Source organism: Gymnodraco acuticeps, unplaced genomic scaffold (genome assembly GCF_902827175.1).
Source record: "Gymnodraco acuticeps unplaced genomic scaffold, fGymAcu1.1, whole genome shotgun sequence".
NCBI classification, from domain to species: domain Eukaryota; kingdom Metazoa; phylum Chordata; class Actinopteri; order Perciformes; family Bathydraconidae; genus Gymnodraco; species Gymnodraco acuticeps.
Genome location: NW_022991180.1, coordinates 1,334,608 through 1,357,657, shown reverse-complemented (window position 1 = coordinate 1,357,657; position 23,050 = coordinate 1,334,608). Strand labels below are relative to the sequence as shown.

Genomic DNA, 23,050 nt, shown 5'->3' with positions numbered 1-23,050 from the left:
AAAACAAATGTGTTCAATATGAATGGATGTATCGGCTCTTAAAGACATGTTAGATCTTCTGGCTCGAGGAGATTTTCCCCAGATCTCCTCTCCTCTGACATCCTCTTCCACTCTGTTTCCCAGACCCATCATTACCTACACAAACAGTGCATTATATCAGCTACAGTACAGTCTGTTTTTATTTTCCTCAAAGCCCATTCCCTTTAGCCGTGTGACTGACAGCTGTGTGTGAGCATGCATCATTATCTCCTTCACAGAGCCTGTCTGTAGTGTAGCCTGTGGCAGACCTCTGTCTCGCAGTATAAGAAATGACTTCGCTTTCCACGATGCACCGCGCTTTTTGCATCTGCAGGTGCGCCACACATTAAATGAGCCAATGGGATGTAGGTAAGCTGTTTGTCCCGCGCATCTGGAACTACATGCATGTCAAATCAGGTACTAATAAGTTCATTAGATTCAGCTGGCGGAAGACGAGGCATAATGAAAGACAGCGCTGTGTTCCTGTTCCTGGAAACAAGGGTCATTGCGGTCAATAAACCGTATAAATATTAAAAAATGAATGTAAAATGCATCATTATAGAGGACTGGAAGCACAAACATGTACTGGCTGTTTTCATATTCTAAAAACACGAGACACTATATTTTCTTTGTCCTATTAACTCCTTATATTATGCTTTATTGTACTGTACACACAGGCGCAGTCAAACGTTAGGAGGAATACTAATTCACTTCCATCTTTCATTTGAGTTTGCTTGAGGATTAAAATGCCGGTCATGTCTTAAGTTTAAGTCTGAGGTTTCAGTCTGCTAATAAGATCCACAATACAGCGTCTATGCTAATGCCTGGGTAGATAGTGCGCAGTAGATAAATCATGTTTATAGATTGATGTCCTCCTCTATGGCCTCTGTGAAAATAGCAAGATTGCTTCCAATTGCATCTAAATATGAGCTTTATGCATGCAAACACGCTGCATAATAAAATACTGCGTGCATGGAAATGGAATAAAGAGTCTCGCTTGGCGTTTTAAACTACAGCCCACCACACTGCCGCTATTTTCTGCTGTTTATATTATAATATGTGACAATACTGTAAAAAAAGAACGCTGCTTCTTTGTGTTAATCCTGACAATTTGTCAAGTATAAATCCAGCGGCACTGGGAGGGACACATCAATTCAAAGTGAAATCAATTCTCTTTCTTATTTTCTTTATTTCTCCCACTCTCCTGCTATCTATTTCTCGTTCCTTTTCTCTAACAACTATGTGAGCGGCAGTAAATGTAATTACAAAAGGGTGGGGTTGAGGGGAAAGTGTGTGTATGGGGGGGGGGGGGGGGGGGGGATTGCTATGCATGCACAACAAAACGTTAAACATTAAAAAGCTATTATCAGAAAAGGGAACGTTTTGGCAGATATATGGCGGAGGGCAGCTCCCGCCATATGTTTGTTGAGACGGGGACAACAAGTCAGGTAGTAATTATCAATCATCATCAGGAGAACCTGTCAAAACGCTAGGATGGGCACGCTCTGACTAGCGTTGCCATGGAGACAAGCCCACATCTCAGCAAGTGTGTGTTTACCAGGAAATTAAAAATACTCTCCCATATTTTAATCACCCATTTATTATATCGTGTAAATGGTTTATTTTAGTTTCTTCAACTTAGAGCACAGTTAAATTGAATATGTGTGTTTGCAAGTGTGTGTGTGTGTGTGTGTGTACATGTGTGTGTTAAGGATTTACTGCCAAGCCAAACAAGGGAGAGATTTTTCAGGGATAAAGTTGAGAATAATTTTGGTTGTGGTTTATGGTTGTTGGTTTTACACCCATTTCCTTGCCTTCTGGATCAGGCATGTTAGGGGTTACAATTAGCAGATGGGTATGTAAATGGAATATTCTCACCATAATAATATTAAGATAAACGTGTGTTTGTGTACATACATAATGTATTTGGCATTTCTGCGACCATACTGTTGCTCTCGTACACAGACTCTCCATTTAGACTGTCCCTGTTAATATTCCTCCCAAACTACAGAGGCTTTGTCAGTTTTAATTTGACATATTCCTCTTTTGCATGAACTACTTTTACATACGCCAGATGCTTTCAAATCGAATTTCACTCCTTGTTATTCAAAGGAGTGAAACTATTTTGAGAACAGTGCGCATTAAGTGTGCTCTTTGCAGATTCACACATGAGGAATGTATCTGGAACGTTTCCAAATGTTTCTAACGACAATGTTGCTTTCAGATGACAGTCAATTTTCCATGTGACCTCAATCCATTTCCCTTCCAGGAATCAGGATTATTTTCACTTAAAACGCACTCTGGAAATTAAATACATAAGCAAGTAAACATGAAAGCAATTTAGAGGGGAAATGGTGTAAGTGCTGTATGAATTTTGCTGCTTTATTATGGCAGTCATTTGGAGGAAAAAAAGGGTTGTGTTCTTAATTCATTATTTGTGCGCCGTTGTGCATGCTCCCCCTGGGGAGAAGCAACATTACTCTTTCATCAGATCAAATGAAGCGAAGCCGTGCCGTTCCAGGAAGAGCCAATTAAACTGTTCAAAGAAGTTTATTATTGCGACGGATTATGAAATCATTCTCATCGGATTCATTGGGTTGTGTGTTTCGGCAGGGGTGTGAATGTGTGTACTTTACCACTGCGCAAACTCATAAAAAAAGGCTGTCGACTCAAGCTTTCCATTTGCAGAGTAAATAGAAAATTATGGAACGCAGTCACAGTGTCACATGTTTTACAAGATCATTTTTACAAAACTTAATTTATAATCAGAATAAACTGTAATTATGGGGAGGATATACTTTTTGACTGCTTTTTGTTCACTCTGTTGGCCTCATGTGATCGCCTCATGATGGTACCCTTGCCTGTTAAGTACTTATTAACACACATCACATTCGAGACATGGCTGGGTTTAAGCTTAACCCAGATCCACTGACTGACACTCACACTGAGGAATGCAATGACCTCTGACCCCCAGGAACTTCATAATATCACCCAGTATTTAGCTCAAACCACACACACAAGAGAAAAACTCTTTGACTAAAATCCAACAACGAACAATATCTTTCTCCGTGTGTATTTACTCCGATAATCTATCTTTGCAGTCAAGAGAAAATAAACAAAAGCACTACAACACAAAACAGGCTGTACATATCCGACAAGTAAACAAGTCACTTTAGCTTGTACGTGCTTGTGCCCAAAGTCTTGGAAGTAGCTCTTAATGACTATTGTTCCGGGGAAAGGACATCTAATTGTTCAAAGAAATGTTAGGAGCACACAGAGGGACTGTCCCAAATACACACTCTGTTTTTTAAAGAGTGCCAAATGTAAAAACTAGGCAAAGTTACATAATGTGGAGGATTTGCTGGAAAAAAAACGGGATAACCTTCAAACACTTCCACATCATTGATACTGACAGACTGCAGCAACAACTCAGTAGGACCGCAGCTTTAAAAATACAGTATTTCAATTTGGCTTTTAGAGAGAGAAAGGGAGAGATACAGGGAGGGACTGTTTGGGGGGGGGGGGAGAGAGAGGGGAGGGGGAGATGAAAGGGAGCAGTGGATAAGCTTCAAGGCTTATCCTATTCATTACTAGAGGAAAAAAATAAATCACAGCATCGACCTATAAATAAATGAATGCCAGGATAAACACGAGGCCCATACATCAATAAAACATATGTATTCTAATAGATCACGCTCTAGTTACACTAGATGGGATTGAGTCCGCCAATGAGCCCAATCATAGGGACTATCATTTTGAGAAGCTACACAGCATTAAGCCAGGGTGATTATAAATAATCGTCATTCTCATAACAAAATGGGCCAATGCATACTTGTATCCTTCCTTGTTTATGGGGTGAATTTAATTGTATTTTATTCCGATGATCTAGAAATAATTTAAAGAACAAAACAAGCTTTCCTTGGCTTTTCAGTAGTTGCGTATTCCGAGAAATAACACTTTTTATGATAAATGTTTAAAGCAGCTGCCAGTAGTGAACCTGAAGGCGTTTTTTCCCCCCACCAAAAAAAAGTCTGAGTCATATTGAAAGAAGAAAATCTGAAAAACATCCACCACAATCACTTAATCCTCACTTTGCTACAGTCATGTAAGAGCGGGGTTACAATGATTTTTGACGTCACTCAAATTACACAAACTCCTTTAGGGAATAACAAGCAGCAACAAGTCTGTACCTGCAGACATGTGAAAGCTGCTCGACACTTAACCCAGAAACGCTTGAGCTGCTCCTACACAGGCCTCACAGGCAGAGACTTTGTAAACAGCGTCTACAGTTACACTGATGAGTCAGAATCCAGGTTGCAACATGCTGCTCCGTCATTTTTATTACGGACATTTAGGAGGTGTAGCACAACTCACATCTGGCATTTTGTGAAGATATGACTCTCAATGTGCCGTGCTCTCCAGCTCCACCATGTCTCTTTATCATGTAAATCATAATCTTGCTTGATTTAAAACATGCTCGCCAACAATGGCTCTTCCACGTTTGACAAGTGTATTAATGGAATAATGATCCGAGCCATTATGAATGAGGTCGGCATGGTCAGTTCGAGTGTAAAGTAATTAACATGCCGCCGCGGTTTAGCAGAGTTTTAAATTACAAAACTGCTTTGAAAACAAAACATTTTCACACGTTGGTCGATATTTGTATCTCCTTGCCTGATAATGACCTGTCAAGTTATTTCAAGCCGTAGTCGTTGATCACTTTGTGACTTTTAGGGAGCTATGTTTCCTACACACAATACACTCTTTTGATTAATTTCATATATTGTACTTTGTTGTGAAAATAAACGTGCAGAAATATATATTTTTAAAAGTACTTGATCACTCACAGAGAAGATTTGAGACAAGGTCATTCATCTTAACATCTTGTGATAGTTGCAAGCAGTAGCAAGTCTAAAAACTCTTTGGTGGTGCGTTCAAGGACACTACGTCATCCAATGTTTGAAAACACATTCTTTTATCGTTAATGTTTTGACTACCCTGAAGAAAAACCACACATTGACTAAGGTTACTGTGAATTTGATGGTGGCTTTCATTAGGAATGGTTCCTGTTTGGCAGATAACTCTCACATCTAGGATTTCTGAGTTTCGGCAAATGCAGCAAGAGATTTCAAAACACTCACAGCTGCAATAACATGTGATGATGGTGTGATAATGAAAAGGTGACTACATTTCCACTGTGATGGATCACCAATATAAAGAGATTAGATGTGACTGCAAACAGATGTTCACACTTTAGAGAACATATCATCCTGAAAGATATGAAATTGCTCAAATACAAAAGTATTCAATGTCTTCAGTTTGGTTTCAAGAGAAAATTAAATGTGTAAATGCTATTTCCTGTACTTAACATGATTATATAAATCCTGCTTTCGAAATGATCTAATCTTATTAAAAGGAAAACACAGCGTCATACATGATCCCTCCTTGAAATCATATGATACTGTGGGGAATTACATAAAAAAGCTTTGTCCTTTCCTGCCGTATCTAATATGTGATGTTTGAATTATCAATCTAAGTGTCTTTTAAGACAAATATAGATTTTTATAAAAACGTCTAAAGAATATTGTTTATTATTTGTTTATTGTTGTTGTTTGTTTGTTTTGAAACATGCTGAGGAGGATGCGATATATTTTCAGCCTACAGTACTGACTGCCTCTGAGGCATATATCTGCATATCAGAGGATACAGAACATGTAGCCTGAGAAGCCAAACCCAGGGCAAAGACAAATAGCAAATCACTCACTGCTGCTCCTGAGCTTATAGCTGTCAGCGCTCAGTTACATATAATTAAAAGCCACTTTTATAAGTGCATCAACACCTGACTGCTCTCATCTGGAGTCTGACCGCGGACCATTTGAATTGGTTTTAGTTAGGAAATAAAACTGAAACTGGTAAAGTGGGTGAGACAAAAATAGGAAGACTTGTGAGTAAACATGTGTGTGCTTACTTCCTCTATAGTCAATAATCATTGACCAGCTCTGCTCTCTGTGTCTCTTTGCTCTGTAAATAACACGTACAGACTTCTGAAAAGCTTCCTGCCAGATGCTTATTTATCTCTGCGCTGTTTGCTAAAAATAGATAAGCAGCAATGCAAGGCAATATGTGTAGAGCTCGTGTGTTGCTGCTGATGACATAATAGGGATAATCAGCAAGATTGTGCCTTATTCAGCCCAAGAGTCCTGCTAATGCTGCTGATGCCAATGGAGTGCTTTTAGTTAACATAGCGCTGCGGCATCAATTCTGCCTGTGCATACCATAAATAATAAAGCAATACATAAAACACATCCTGCTCATCGTATTTTAAGCCTTGTCACATTGCATGGCATGTTAATTAATGCTGTGTATAACCCTATATCATTCATATAATATGCATCGTTCATTCCTTGTATAAACATCCTTTTACAGATAAGTAAGAATATGACTATGTAGTGTTTGCGTAGGCTTCCAGCAGATGCTCCCTTTACTGTCATGGAGTCCATGTCCTCATTCTGACATGTGACTATACAGCGACATATGTGCACTTTTCTCCTCTAAACGTCTCCTCTACGGCCTCTGTATACCATCGACATATGGACGATGAAAAATTCATGGGCTGGTGGTTAACACGAATCAGCAGAGGAGATGGGAAAACATGAGCTTAGCAAGCAGTTTGCCTATTACATTAACAGACGGCGCTGTCATGGGACGATATTGGCGTATGCATATTACATCTAATCTGATCCCATGTTTAGAGAGCGAGCGAGAAAGTGGTTCAAGTTGTGGAAACAATGACATCATGCTGTACGTTCCTCTGGCGACCCAACCCAATCAGGGAAGCAGGAATGAATGTTTTTAAAAGATGTTATCCTAAAGTACAGGTTTCACATTTTTGCATGTTTACTGCTTTTCAGATTTTTCCTTTTCCTCATCTCCCCGACTGCAGTGAAGAATTTCAGTATCAGTTTCACAAAGAGAACGAGTAAGTGAACAGGAAATGTTTTTTTTCTGTCAAACACAGATGCAACTTACTCAGACAGGCAGAAACTCCCTCATAAATACACACAAGCAGCCACAGATGTGCTGAACTCGCACACACATGCACCACATTACAAAAATAGTACTTTTCTGTTTATGATCAGTGCATCTGGACAATGTTAATATATCGAGGCATTGAATTGTTGTTGTACTCCTCTCGCCCTGGAGGATTACAGAGAAAAGGATTCCAAAGGATTGCACTGAAAATGTTTCTTTTTAATAAAAATCAAACCGGCACTGAGTGAGAGATATTTCAAACAAAACACACTGAGCGGTGCATGAAATATATATTTCCTGAGCCAAGTAGAGAGACCTGGGGAATATAGGACAAATGAAAAGGAGAAAGGGGAGAAAGGGAAGGGGGGGGGGCAGGCAGCTCCTCTCAAATGCTTTGCCTCAAACATGATTGCCTCACTAACTTTCAAAATGCTGTTGATTTAGGCAATGTGCACATAAGGAGTGTTGGGTTTCTGAAGAAGTGGGGGAGGGGAGGGGGAGGAAGGTCAGCAGTTTAGGGGAATAACTTCAGAATAAGGGAAAATGGGAAATATGTCCCTCATAATATTTTCCTTAACAGACGCCCGAATGAGTAGCTGTCAAGACATCCTGCAATGTACATCTTGTTTACATATATAATATACTGCACCTCTGAGTGGAGCCTACAAATGTTTATGTTATTGCTTTGTGGCACACTCAGTATCCATGGCAAATGAAAGTGAGTAATACTCTACAGAATCATGACTGCTAATAACAAAACCTTGAACCACGTCAGCTGTCATTCAGCTCGGCAAAAGCCTGGCCCACTCAAGCTATTTGTAGCTGTTTCTTACAGCAGAGGAGCCTCAGCAGTGCCAATATTATTATAGTACAGCACAGTATGCAAGGCCTGTAACCTTTCAGGTTTATATAAGAGCTTGTTTTTTATTCAGTACGTCAGTGCACGCACAATAAGTACTCTATGTGTGCCAGTGAGGTCCTCCAACTTATATTTTCTTTTTCTACAATGTGCAGCGGTAATATTATATTCCTCCTGGCAAGAAATTAAATCGGGGACACAAAGTAGCTTGGGTATAATCAATCCACGCTGGCAGGGAATGCGTGATAATTATAAACAAAATCTGTGTCATTCCCCGTGAGGACAGCAGCTGCAGGGGTGACAGGCGATGCTGAACATGAATATGGATCACAGGACTTAAGATCTGCTAACTGACGCAACCGCGGTGGAGCTCAGGCAGGTGGTGACGTGGACGTAAAAAAAAGACACATGAATATAGATGGAGTTAGATAAAACACAGTCTCCGAAAACTGTCATTGTTAAACCAGCAACGACCTTAAATCATGCTGTGACGGGAGAGCAAATATTGAAGATATCAAAGTCATTGTGTACACAGGAGCAGCTGAGGTTTCATTACTCACCTCCTAAATTACAGATAAATCAGTACACACTGCAATGTTTAAATAGAAATATGCTGCTGATTATATAATAAATCTACATGATTATGGTGTACCTGTAGTTCTGGGATGAAACCATAACCAGAATATCAAAAATAGACTGGATTTCACTGGCAGGTTTTTAATCTGATTGCTACATTTCACACAATACTGTACCAACAGGCATTTTTCTTCTCCTCCCCGAGCCTTCTCCACCCCCGGAGGTAGCCTGACACACTTTCATGAATTAGCCGATACAAGACGGACGGCTATTAGAGCTGCCACAGCAGATTTGGCTGAATCCAAAAGGTCAGAATTAGCATCCAAAGAAGCGTAGAAGAAAGTCCTGAAACTGTTCCCCAGATCAATTTTTCACTTTTTAATATTTCACAGCTGCACAGTATTCCTTCTTACACGTCCGCAGTGCTGGTATTCATCCTAATAAAGGAGGATTTAATATGTTTTTTATGGCTGCTTTCTCATATGCTGCCTGGTAATGGCAGGAGGACTTTGCTCAGCAGTTGTGTATGTTTCTGAGCACATATGTGAGAACGTTTATGTGTGTGTTGTTGCCTATAACGTAGACGCCCTTGAGGCCTTAATTCACTTTGGCAGAGTGATGAAAATTACTTAGCTCGGCTGTTTTAAAACAAATCACCTAGCAGCAATTCAAGAAGAAATACAGGCTTGCTCAAAAACGTAGTAAACGTGTGAATAACATTAGAAATGTGGCTGCGCTAGTCAAAAAGGAGACATAGAAGTCCCTTAGGCTCTGAGAATAAACCTTTAGCTTAAATGTGGCTCACAGAGGAATGGCATTATTCAGCCAAGTGAATGAGCAATAGCAGCCACAGGATGTTAGCGTTACTATTCATAACTTATTTTCCAGAGCCTAAAACCGTTTTCCCTTCTGGTCTCACCTCTGCTGCTCTCTTAAAATGCAATTACCTACTGGCAAATTTACAGGAAAAGAAAAACAATGGCTTTTGACCAGAGGAGCCGTTACTGTGAATGTCAAATTGACGCTGCACAAGAGCCCGCTGAGCTGCGCTGTGCTAGAGAGCAGAGGAAATATAAAGAGAGATGAATCATATTACTGCTTTTGTTTAAGCCCAGCTCGGGGTTAATACAATGTGTGGATTCGTAAGCGGCAGGGAAAGCACGGTGAATGGCAAATAGACATGTTCCAGCACTTCAAATTCCTCACTACAGCCACAGAATGCTTTTCTGAGGTGTGACTGGTTGTGAATGGCGGTCACTTGTGTTCATAAACAGAGACTGAATGGAAAACATATTGAAAGCCAATGATGATGAATTGTGTTGTATTGAATTGAACGAAAATGACAAATAAAAGTGATGACTGAAATGAACAAAAACTGATGATATGTACACAAATCCAAATAACTGCTACGGAAAATGTAACATCTACACCCCACGGCAAGGACTAAAATACAAATATAGAAATCCTGAAATCTGTTTATCACTATTTTGTGTATGTTATAGTCATTTCATCCGAGCCAAGTGAGAGGTGTTCAAAAAGGTTTTGGTTTGTTTAGCAGTGAAAACAATGCATCTCCAAATTTAGCATTTTTAAAATATTTTTCTTTAACTAAAGGATTTGGTATTCCTTTATGAAGTACATAACATATTATTGTATTACTCTAGTGAAACACCTCATTTGACAGCAGCAATGGTCTCACAATTGCAAGTTTAAAGTTTGTGTGGAGGTGTGTGGCGCAGTGGGTTGTGTGTAGGTGTTCGGATCAGCGGGTCACAGGTTCAAACCCCACTGCAGTCAGCATGTCGTTGTGTCCCTGAGACACTTCACCCCAAATTGCTCCTGTGGGGATTGCCCACAGTATTGAGTATGTAAGTCGCTTTGGATTAAAGCGTCTAACATGTAATGTAATGTAAAGATAAAAGGATGCAAATCAATGCAGCAACACCACCGATTGTCTTTTCTTATGTGTCACAATCTTCCTTGTCAAAAACTGCATCCTACTTTACCCATAAAGCAACTTGACTTCACACTGGTTGTTGGAGATTTGGGTGTTTTATGCTAGTAGCGGCTAATGTAGCTTTGAGCTGTTTTATAGTTTACCCATCAGCAAAAACACGTGGGTTTGCTATCCTGGCTCCAAAATGGTGGAGTGAGCTCCTCATTGACATCAGGACAGCAGACAGCTTGCACATCTTCCGGCGCAGACTGAAAACTCATCTCTTTCGACTCCACTTCGAGCGATGGAATCACTAACAAAGAACTGCTAACAGAGCACTTATATACTAATAAAGGACTGGCTTATCTAAAGCCAGTTGAGTAGCACTTGAACTGTTTTGGCTCTTTGAAACCTGTTGTACTTATATGATTCTGTTTTCTTCAAAGTTGTATCTTCCTGGTCAAATGCACTTATTGTAAGTCGCTTTGGATAAAAGCGTCAGCTAAATGCAATGTAATGTAATGTAATGTAACCTGAATAGAAAAGCACTGTCTGCAGTAAAGGGTAACATGCTCTTTCTGTGGTTTTACAGATACATCTTTTTGTGAATGGACAGCGTCTGCATCTGGCTTTGGAACCCAAATGTTGGAGTAGCTCTTTTCTTTTGATCTTCGGTGGTCTTCATTTCAATTGCCATCCATGATTACAATTTGAAATGGTTTCAAGTGCAGTTCTTGTTGTCAAATAGCTTGGCCCAGAAAGAGCAAACAGTGTCCATTTCCCACTAAAAGCAGAGTTGAACAAGTGGTCATTGTAACCAAAATGACATAATTGAAAGTGTGAGATGAACCGTGCAGGGAGAATGAGTGCATGTGAGCTCAGGACATGAGTAGTTAGATGTTTCACGGGCTCAATGTGCAACACTTCAAACGCCATAAACTGCCACTGTAATGGCTGTTGGTATTGCAGATGAGCTGATATAATAAGGTATCTAATCGCCAGCTGTAAGCAAAACTCACCGAACTCGTCACATATGCTCTCGTACTTCAGCAGGGCGGCGTGCTCGAAGGTGTCCCGGCAGTACAGGACGCTCGTTCTGCCGCCCAGCGCCGCGATGCCGCCCAGTGCCAGTACTGTGTGGTCGATGGTCAGAGAGGACGGCTGCTCTCTGAGACGCACTAACACCGAGCGAAACCGGCAATACTGGGGGTAACTGAGGACCAAAACCTTCCGCCCATCCTCCTCCTGGCCTGAAAAACACAGAAAATACAGAGAGACAGAGTTAGGAGGTCCACAGAGATTCAAATAAATAGTTAAATTCAACAATGAAAAGGGAAATCTGTGCAGGGAAATGTTTTTCAAGTCCTCATGTAAGATCTGTGGAGAATGGCAGCACTTCATTTAACATGACATATTCACTATACTACTTCTCTTTAGGTTTTATTACTTTATTCCCTCTCATAGATCATCCCCTGGCTACTATTATATTCTGGCACATATACTGCTAGTGTGATGTGAATACGGTCCTTTTATTTCTTACTATTGGCCTGAAATTGTAAGGTTGCCTGTAAAGTTTGAGATTTGAGACGTTTATTGTACTGTCACTTTTGCTGAGTAAGATATAAATCTCAACTGATAAAGAACTATAACAAACAGAACCTTTTTAGTACAGCTGAGGGATGCCAAAATATATATTTTATTTGCATACAGTTTAAAATGTCTTGGGAAGCAATACATCTGTGTTAAAGGCTGAGTAAAAAAATGCTAGCAAAACCTTAAGATTTTCAGATTTACAGGTTTAATGTCATATACTGCACACAGCTACAGTGGAGTAGTGTAATGAAAGACTTGGGTCACAGTTCCTCAAACAATGCAATATAAATAATACAAGACATAAACCATAAATTAAAAAAACATAGTGAAACTCATCTCTCCTGCTTCCTGATGTCACACCTCATTGATCAAGTTTCAGGATCCACAATCAGAACCTGCTGTAACTTTGCTCTACATAGTTACTGTTGTTTGAAATGCATGTAAATCATCGCGTTTGAGTGACAGGAGGAATGTCAAGAACAACTCAAGGTGCTTACATATTTAAAATGACAGTTCATTTATGATCCATGGCGTCTAGAATGATGATAAAGTAGGTAACAAAGCTAATTTCTTTTAAACTCAGGTAGTTGCGAAACCTCCTATCTTATCCAGACGTTACAAACCGCTTTGGGTGTGTTTTTTTTTTAGGTGGTGCGCAATAAATATATTCCTCTGAAAGCATGTAAATTGGACTGATGTATATCGCAACTACCTGGCAAACCAACCCCTGAACAGGAAGTGCACACTGAGCTGACACCATCAAAAGGAAGATATGCCGAACAGATATTTCATATGACAACATGTAAGAACAAGACTATTGTAGTACAGCAGTCAGCTAACAAACTCACAATTACAACATGTTTGTGTTAAGCAGATATAGTGTTTACCATATTAACCAACATAGTTAAGCGTGTCAGCATGATGTTTATGTGTTGCAGGTATTTTGGTCATGAAAACATTTTGAGCCGACGGTGGTAAACTATTCCTTTCTTTCATTTTAATCCACTTAACCTCAGATATTCCTCATGTACGCACTAATATTGGCAGATGATTTCAGGTACTATGCACCTTTTAAATGCAACCTGCGCTCAAACTACAGTCTTTCATTGCCTTGAAGATTATGAAGTTTTATTATCTCAAGTTTTTTTATGATTCCTGTAACTGTTTTAATTCATTGTTTGTGTAGTTGTGTTGTTTCTGTTTGTGTATTATACGCGTTTTTGTATTATACGGTCTCGCTTCAAAAAGAGATCTTAATCTCCATGAGACTGCCCAGTTAAATCGAGACTACATTTAAATATAGTCTCTGTTAATTACATTACAAAAACCTACCAGACAGATAAATGAAGTGCTCTGAAATACTTGCCTCTAACACAAACACTGAACCAGCAGATATGACATTTTAAAATGAAGCCTCTTTATTCAATTGCCTCCTACAGGTTCGTCTATAGATGTTAATTATAAACAAATAACAGAGAGAAGAAGCCGTGAAGGCTACAGGTGACTAAAGCTGACAGTTGGTGGGCAGGTCTGTTTAATTATAATCTCCCACACACAGTAACAGAAATATAATTAACTATAACTAGATGCTTTTTAAAGATGACATGAGACCCAGTGTTTTTTCCGTTGCAAGAGCGCCATGTTAAAATGCATTTCATTTGCATATATCTTAATCCCCAGACACTTTATTAATAATATCTATTATGACCTGATATGATGGGTAACATTATATAAGAAGAGATATTTCACATAATATTATATACTGTATGTCTTTATGTCTTTATTAGGATCCCCATTAGCACTAGCATGAGCATTGGCTATTCTTCCTGGGGTCCTCACACACTCAAAACATACATACAACACAATTAAAACAAAACAAAACAGCTCATAATTTCATGCAATTTACAGTGAAATGAAGTGAAAACTAAAATGGTCATCCCAATTATCAGTATGTCTGCCATTTTGATTAATTTGACTATCAATTACACATTTTCCCTTATTTTATCTGTTAATCGAATAGCAATTTTGTCCTTAAAATATTGGAAAATATAAAAACATGTCATCATTTTGAGAAGAAATCGTCTTGTGTTGTCGTTTAAGACCTGAAAGTCTTCAGTTGAAAAGTACAAGATGCTTGCAAACGGTAACATTTAATGACTGCAATCAGTTTTTAGCATTTTTGCTTTCACAATAAGTCACATGGTTGAGCGATTATACATTTTCTGTTGACTTACTAAACCAATCTTTACACATTGAGTCAGCGCTCGTAAAATATGATGAATGAATAATGAGGTGACTTTAAATGCAGAAATATACTATGATAACATATGCTGTATGGTCCAAAGCTCCATGGGTGTGTTGTTTCTAATCTCCTACTATGGTGATTATATGTTAATAAAATGACCCCAGCATGCAGTGCGGCACAATGGTTGGAAAGTGGCCACATTTAGAAAAACAGACAAACTATGCATGTGCACTGTTCATTAACGCTGTGTAAAGTAATTTCTTTCGGAGACTGTTGTTTGAAAGCAGAGTGCTAATATTATTTCTAGCTTACAAAGCCGACTGCACGGTTCAACAGTTGATGAAGCAGAGTCAGGCAGTTTGAAACACGATTTCAACATGAATTATTCACTGTCCTGTCTGCTTTACAAAGCCCTTGGACATGACATTCATAGGAATTTCTGCTGCTAAGTTAATATTTCAAGGGTGAGTAACTAGCAAGCTTTTCACCTTGCAACACTAAAGACAAAACAGTTAATGTGTGTATTTAAAAAATGCATTTCTCCGTCTTTTGTGTTATTTTATCAAGCTGGAGGCTGAAAAATCTGCAGCTCGAACACGGCAGGAAGGACAGCATTCATAACATATTTACAGCAGCTGCATTCCCGACAATCAGCGTAATTAGTTCCACTGTACTCCAATGTGAAGACCACTTCAAAAGAAATTATTAAAACCATTCATCAGAGGTTGGTGCCTCAAATCCCACAGATGTATAAGCACACACATATTCCTGCATACAGGCACGTTCATATCACACAGCAGACACACACACACACTCATCAAGGATTGCGGCAGTTGTCGTTCGCAATTACAGCTCAGAGGTAGAGCAAGCTTTGTTCCAAATGTCAGGAATTGTATTGTAAGCAGTCACCGTCAGACCTGCTCTCCCTCCCGAGGACCCTCACAGCATTTCACTTGATTAGATTCAATTTGGACAGAGAGCCGCAGGGCATTAATAACTGTACAGAGGCGATGTGAAGTATGCATGTCAGTGTGTGTGCGTTAGTGCGTGTGATGTATATTGAGTGCATGTACACTTAAAACAAATCGTTTTGTTCTCCCAGCCCGACCTTTCCAAATAAAGGGCGTCTTTATCTTTACGTCAGCTTTCTAATTGGTCGGGGCTGTGCCTGCAGCGCTGGAGAGCTGGAAGACACTGTGAGAAGACTGAGAACATTATGAAACCGGTTTCTGTCTCTCAGGAGATATTGTCTATTTTCTCAGTCAGTCAGTCAGTCAGTCAGTCAGTCCTGGTGCAGCGTGTTGATCAAACAGCTGCGGTGTGGCAGATTATTTTCAGAACACGCTGTAAAGCTCCTGACCTCATAAACTACAATAGTGTCAGGGGCATAACGGCTGGAGGACAGCTGACATTATAAACACTCAGTCAGTGCATTACTCAATACAATACAACATTTAGTCACCTGGTAAAGTGTATAGTACTATAGTAATAATATATAGTATAACAGTAATGCTCTGTACAGACTTTCACTCCACTAAATCAATTGAATTCTGCAGCCTTGAAGTCTGAAAAAACAATATATTGCAGCTTGGTCTTGCACACATTACACGTGTATCACAGAGTGAAGAAAGGATTCAATGTTTTTGGAGTTTGACTTGTGCTAAGGTTTGAAAATCAGTATTTTCCCGCTCCTGCAGCTTTAATTTGACCTGTTTAAAAAATAAATCCATGTTTTGAGTCTTCTAACATTGTATAAGTGCTCTGCCAAATTGCCTTGATTTGTTGTGCATTTAATTCCAAGAGTAAATTACAATGATCCTAATACAAAGCAGAAAATACAAATAGATGCAAATAATACAGTATAAGAACTAAAGCATCACCATAACGACAAACAATCAGAGCTATAAAGGTGGATTTCCGCTGTGAAACGATGATAGATGTCTCCCAATATACTGCATCGTAAACTGGTGCTTACTTTAGAGCCATAAATAGAACTGATTGTCTGACTAACCGCAAATCAAAAGGAGAACAGACATCTAAAAGACCTTCATTAGTTTGTTATGTCTTGTTGTTCTGGCATATTCTTGCACATGTTATTGTTGTTAGTGTGTCTTTTTATTACTCTTAGTTAATTGGAGCTCTGCCAATCAAGGAGTTATGTAATTTTAAAATCAATGCACTGACAGTTATTCGAAAGCAACAAAAGCAGGAGGGGCCTTAGCATACGTCTGGTCTTATATAGGAGCCAGCAGAACGTTGTGCACGCTGTAGACACTTCAAGGACAACCGAGTTACTCGAGTAGAAAGTGCATTACTATAATGTCACCGGGATGTGACAGAGGCATGAATGAGTCTCACTTTGTCTTACAATGACAGCTTCTCTTGTAAAAAAATCTGAGATTAAAGAAGCATGCCTGAACCAGTTTTGTAATATGCAAATGTGAATGTGCAGTAACAATGAGAGCCTTGCATTATCAGGAACAGGCTTTTCATGACTGTAGAGCAATAGTCCAGAAATTATTAAACTGCTTGTGCAACGGGTCAGAAATAATGATTTAAATGGATGTTTCTACTTTAAGAGGACAGTCTGCTAAACTCATTTGTGGAATACCATTGAAGTCCCATCAGTAACACAGATGTTTACAACGCTTTCCGTCTTTATTTCTTAGAAACACACCAGTGTTTTAGGAATTGTTTTTGACCAAAGGTGGCATTTAAGGATCTACGGAGAATCAATAAAGCATGTTACTGTTGTGGATTTGCAGGATTGTGCTTTGTTGTGAATCATGGCCCCGGGGATAAAACAGACGCCACACAAATGAAAGGGAACGTAACAAAAAGAAAGCCATATCTGCTGATTGTCTGCAGACAAAAGCATTCAAACATCTGTCACTCAGGTGCAGCAATTATTCTTCCAGCACCTCTTTAATAAAAAAAACGATATACACAGAGATGGAGAGCAAAGCACTAACAGAGAACAAAATTAGCAGCTTTTGTTTTTATATGCCTTTGTTTTTCTTTGAATGCGAGATTAAAACAACTGTCCAGCACAAAAAAAGACCATACAGCTGATTTCACTGAGTCCTCAGGCAGCCATTGTTTTCTGCTTACAACAGTACAACAACTTTCAAGCTGCTAACAATACATTTAGTAATACATCGCAGAGAATACATGGCATTACTTCTTTGATTTGCTTAGGACAAAAAGAACAATTGTTGGTCTTTTGAGAGAATTTCTAATGCAAAACATGATGAACTGAAAGCAGCTTTTTTTTTGTAACATCTGGCTCTGCTTCCTGTCTTTCTTCCTTTAAAATTACTCATAAACCAGATGCTTTCAGCAACCGACTGCTCTTTCTCAGACATCTTGGACACTGATATTCCCTAGAATATGTTATTTCATTTCCAATCAGACAAATAACTCGCAATAAGAGTTTTTGGTTTCAAGTTTTCTTGCTGCGCTGGCATGAAATAAAGCAAATGCTGAAAAAACGAATTGAGCAAAAATGAGATTTATAAACTCCGGCTTTTCTTGCTTTAAATTAAAACTATCCTTGCATTTTGGTTAGGCAAAACAGGAAATGAAATGGGGTCAAAATTGTGAAGAGCATTTTACACTTCCTTGTGAAATTTCATAGAATTAATACAAACGATTCTTCAGTTAATTGTCAAAATAACCACCAGAATAGCTCTGACTAAGGTCATTTATAAGGTCATTTATAAGTATTAACAAGAACTTGCGAGTGTGTGTTTTTGTAGTTGTCAAGACCAGGGAATTCAGAGTTAATGTGTTACAACATGCAAAAATAACAACACAGTCCTTTGGAAAACTCCCAAAATATTGCACAACTCCAGAGTATCAACATGACTGCTGCAGGCTGGTAAAGTCATTATAGCCTCAGCAGCTGTCATGAGACACTCTGCACAGTAAAATACAGGTCTCAATTTACTCCAACGTAGTAAAAGTAATATGCTGTAATATGCGTGTACAATATATGGTTCATAAATATGACAAAATTATATTTAACAACCAAAGATAGATTTGATATTCCAGTGAGGCGACTGCGGAAAACCTCTTAGTACAAAGAGAAGAGGGAAGCCTGTAATATGAAAGTTAAAGCTCTGGCACTGTGTTATATCAGAAGGAATTAAATACATTTGGAGTAATTACAGCAAAGGAGAAATGTCTGATCTCTCCCATAACTAGCATGATAAATGACTCGTAATCAAAATCTCAGAAATGCAGCATACGACATGAAACTCATTAGCTGTGGTTGAAGCAGCTGCTCCGCTGGATGAATAGCTATTGCAATGTTAGATGAAACATCATTGACATCATTACATTTCAAACCCAAAATAAAAAGGGCTATCTTCTGCTGTATCTCTGAGATTCTCCATTTTTTTATTGGAGACTTTCTGCAAGCGGCTTTTACAAGTTGAGATCAGAACTAGTTGTGATACGAGGGGCTGCTGACAGTTTAAAGCAGATCCGTGCCGGCTAATTAAAAATAAAATGTGACTCATGTGTCATTTACATTCAACCAAGCTTAGAAATATTCACACTGCCCACAAGCTCTGACTAGTTCTCTCAGGCAAGTATGCTCATTTCTCTTGTCGCAGACTCGCAGGAAAATAGCTGAAAACCATAACTCTCATGCTCGCTGTCACCCGCTGTACTTCTTAAATCACTCACTCGCCTCAAATTTGCTGTTGTCAACATTTCCACATTATCTGCTCGGCCAAGGAATTGACTGGATCCTCCTGCTGCTTTTGTGGACTTGGCGAGAAAGGGTAAGGCACTTAAACCAGTGCCAATAATGTCACTTTCACATTTGATAGGTTAAGTAAGTGTAAAGGCGTTAAAAAAACATACATTGGAGGAGAAAAAATGAGGGATAAAGTGAGAGGACAAGGTTCTTGTTTGGTATTCTCCGTCCATCCTGCAGGCTCTGTATTGATCTGAGAGGCTGCCCTGTTTCCATGTAGCCTCTTCTCATAATATATAACACATCTCTGATTCATCCGCCCTCTCCCTCTCGCACTTGTCACTGAGGGGACATGACACTGAGACGGGGCCTTATAGGCAGCAGCAGGCGCCCGATCTGGCTATCGGTTCATGTTATTGAAACCTGACCAAATAAAGAGGGAACAGCATCTGTCAATGACACCGAATGAAAATGATGAGGGCGTCAGATTTTAACAAGCAACAGACTTGTGTTTCATACAAAGAGAGAAATAAATGAATTGAAGTGATTCATCGCTTGTCCAATCTGTGAATGACTACTGTATCTTAGATAAAACTAAATGTGCTAGAACATTTCCCTAATTGCAAGCTTGTCCGTGCTGTAAACAGAATTCCATTAATCATGCGGAGGATGCGGCATAAATACATCACTGGAGGTAAACAAAGCCGAGTGATCACACGATGTGTCAATTACACTCACTTTGTTTTGCTCAAAGGGACAAGAATTGAAATATTTCAATGTTTTTTTACTTGATCTGCATTGGATAACATGGTGTTTTTAAATAGCTTAACGGGGCCGTCCGCATCACACAACACATCAGTCACAGACGCTGACTCGCCTTTATCCTGCTCATCATACCAGCTGCAGGCTGTGCTCTCACACACACACACACACAATCACAATCATATGATGCACACACAGCCATTCAAAGGGATAATCCAACTAATATATAGGCTATCTTAAGGAGCTGAGGTCAATATCACCATAATATAATGATTGGGATCAATTAAATCTTATTAATAAGCATTTTACCTAGGATATATCGATATATCATGGCATGGCAAATCAATAGAATTAATGCAATTGATGACCAAGACGCAGTAATCAATGTTTTTTTACATTAACCGTGGATTATCAACCGACCCATCAACTCTATAGCATCTCTTAAGCATCTCTTTTAGCATCTCTTTTAGCATCTTTCAGCGTTTTGTTTTGGATTAAGCGGCCACAACCGCACAATTTTGGATCACTTTGAGCTCCATTTAGTGTCATTTTGAGTAGAAAAATGCAATATACACGACACGTTCATCACCAAATGGCAGACAAAAGTTAGCAACTATCTGCTAACATAATAGAACATTTAGCAGCTGAAGAGCTAGATATTTTCCTCAGAATTAGGTGGAGATGTGTGGTGGTCTAATGGATAGTGAGGTGGGCTGAAGAATTGGAACACCACCACTAGTGTGCCCTTGAGTAAGGCACTTAGCCCTCAGTTACAATGTCCCTGTAATTGGTCATTGTAAGTTGCTTTGGATAAAAGCGTCAGCTAAAATGAAATGTAATGTGAACAGTTATAGATTTCAATAATAAGCAGCCAGAGTGCATAAAGTATAAACTCTCCATGTAATCTTGAAAGCGTTTATTTTATTGAGAAAGTATCTGTTTAAGTGACAAACAAGGAGCGAAAGAATGGGACATTAAATATAGTCATGTTGTCAATCAATCAATCAATCAATCAATGTTTATTTATAAAGCCCAATATCACAAATGTTACATTTGTCTCAGTGGACTTCACAGTTTGTACAGAATATCAGTATGACAATACGACACCCTCTGTCCTTAGACCCTCACATCGTACAAGGAAAAACTTCCAGAGAAAACCCCCAGTTTAAAGGGGAACATGGGAGAAACCTCAGGGAGAGCAACAGAGGAGGGATCCCTCTCCCAGGACGGACAGACGTGCAATAGATGCCGTGTGTAAATCGAAAAGATAATACATTTTACAGCGTAGGTAGATCAAATGTTTGGAAATGCATGTGTGTATAATAAGAAGATGAATCCAAGAGGATGTCAATGTTGTGGCAGAAATGTGACCAAACTGAAATGAGTGAAGTGGTTTGTGCTGCAGGACTGGTTTAAGACGTTTCTCTGAAGGTAAATCAATTGTCATGAATTCAAGCAGAACATCTGCTGCGCTCAGTGACGGATTCATTTTCTATATTGGATATTAAAAATAGTCTCAGTTATCAGATACAATGGGTGGAGTACGTCTTCAAGAAAGATCTGGCTTCTACATGTCTGTGCGCTCATTTTTCTAAGATAATCATATTCCCCGCAAAAGGGCACTAACACCCAGAGGAAATGTTCTATTGAAACCGTACAGAGGGCAGAGAAACACTCACTGAGAGTAATACATAGAAAGAGAGAGAACGAGAGATCTCCATGCATGCTGGCTCCTGTTCTTAATTATAGTAAAGCGCTAAAGTGCTTCATTCATTTCGGCAGGGTGGGGCATTGGCCTGTGACAAAGAAGGGGAAAAAAAGAAACATTTATATAATTTTCACCTCAATTTATTCAAGTGTGCGGCGCAGGGAGTGGGGACACACAGCTACAGTGTGTGTAGAAAAACAAGCTCATAAGGGCTGTACACACACACACACACACACACTGGGAATATGTTACTTTCCTCAGCTTGATTCCATCCCAGATGTTCTTGCGGTTGACAGAAGGGGGGGAAAGAGAAAAAAAGAAAAATGGCCGTACCACATTTGAAAAAACACACACCCTTATTAAATGTTTTCAGTTAAACAGGGAGAGAGGAAATATCGAACATGTACATAGTTTACTGCGAACACATTTACCAGCACATTGCTCACTTGCAACATTCAATTGCTCTATTTTTTTAATTGTTTTATGTCTTGTATATATTTGGGTTGAATGCCATGGAATTAAGTTTTTCATTGCCATAACTACACTGTAGCTACTGTGCATATGATAATGAAAACTTTGAATCTAGAAGATGAAGAGAGAAAAAAGAGGAGAGAAGAGGAAGAGGAGAAAAGAGGAAGAGGAGAGAATAAGAAGAGGAAGAGAAGAGGAAGAGACAACACGAGCACTTTTCCTCCGTTTGATTTATGTGATTCTATTACATTAAACATTCTTTCCCCTGAGCAGGCTCAGCTCCCTAGCAACCATCGCTCGCAGCCCTAATGTGTCTGGCACGCGGCCAGGGAAAGCTGCCTGCCTTATTGATTGCCAGATTGAAAAGTTTGCATTTAATAGGTCCTGTAATACATAAAGGAATTATTCAGAGCGGCTCCTTGTCAAAAACCTAAATTGGTTCTTTTGACTATCAAAAAACAACAGGGTGCCTAGTTTAAAAAAAAAAAAAAAGGGCTATCAGAAAAGCTCCAAAGGGCTTCTCTCATGAGGAGTTGTAAATGTGATTATTACGAGGTTAGAGGCCCGTAAGACGAGGGAGACAAGTTAGTGCCGTTTTGATCCCCTTTTGTGTAGTGATGGATTGGCCCTAAACACTGTTTGCTGTCTGGTCCCCGGCTGCATCCTGACTAATGAAAGACTACTGCTGGGTTTGGGGGGGTCAATCCACTTATGGCGCAGTCAATTCTGAGAGTAAAAACAAGCTGCACTGCAAGAACCAGAAATGTGCAAATACCACAGGGAGCAAATGTAATCAACTATCTTTGGTTGCAGAGATGCAGCTGGCTTTCGGACTTCACAAACAAGAGAAGCCCCTCTCCGTGTCTCTTTCCTCTCCTCGAACGAGCTTTCAAGCCTTTACACCCAGGTGATGATACTCTATCCGCTATGACGGCCACTCTCATTGGTCACGCAGCTCTGTCCGACACAAACTCAATTGAGCAGCTGTGATCAGAGATCTCAGAGGTTGTCACCGGCGGAGAGAAAAAGGGGAGAGTTTCTTCAGCTCAGCCTCTAGGAGACAGCATTTCCAAAACCACACATACCCTCCTCCTGCAGGATGACATGTGTGGCTTTAAATGCACCTTTAATGGAAAAGCAAGTTT

General features: G+C 39.4%; 1 protein-coding gene across 1 annotated transcript in view; it reads right to left on the bottom strand.

The window, feature by feature from the left end:
• Positions 1-23,050, bottom strand: part of arid5b (AT-rich interaction domain 5B) — a 58,841-nt gene that overhangs the window by 11,397 nt on the left and 24,394 nt on the right. The window contains exon 4 of the mRNA XM_034237755.1: positions 11,441-11,671. Within this exon, the coding sequence (XP_034093646.1) occupies positions 11,441-11,671 (231 nt within the window). The remainder of the gene's footprint in view (positions 1-11,440; positions 11,672-23,050) is intronic.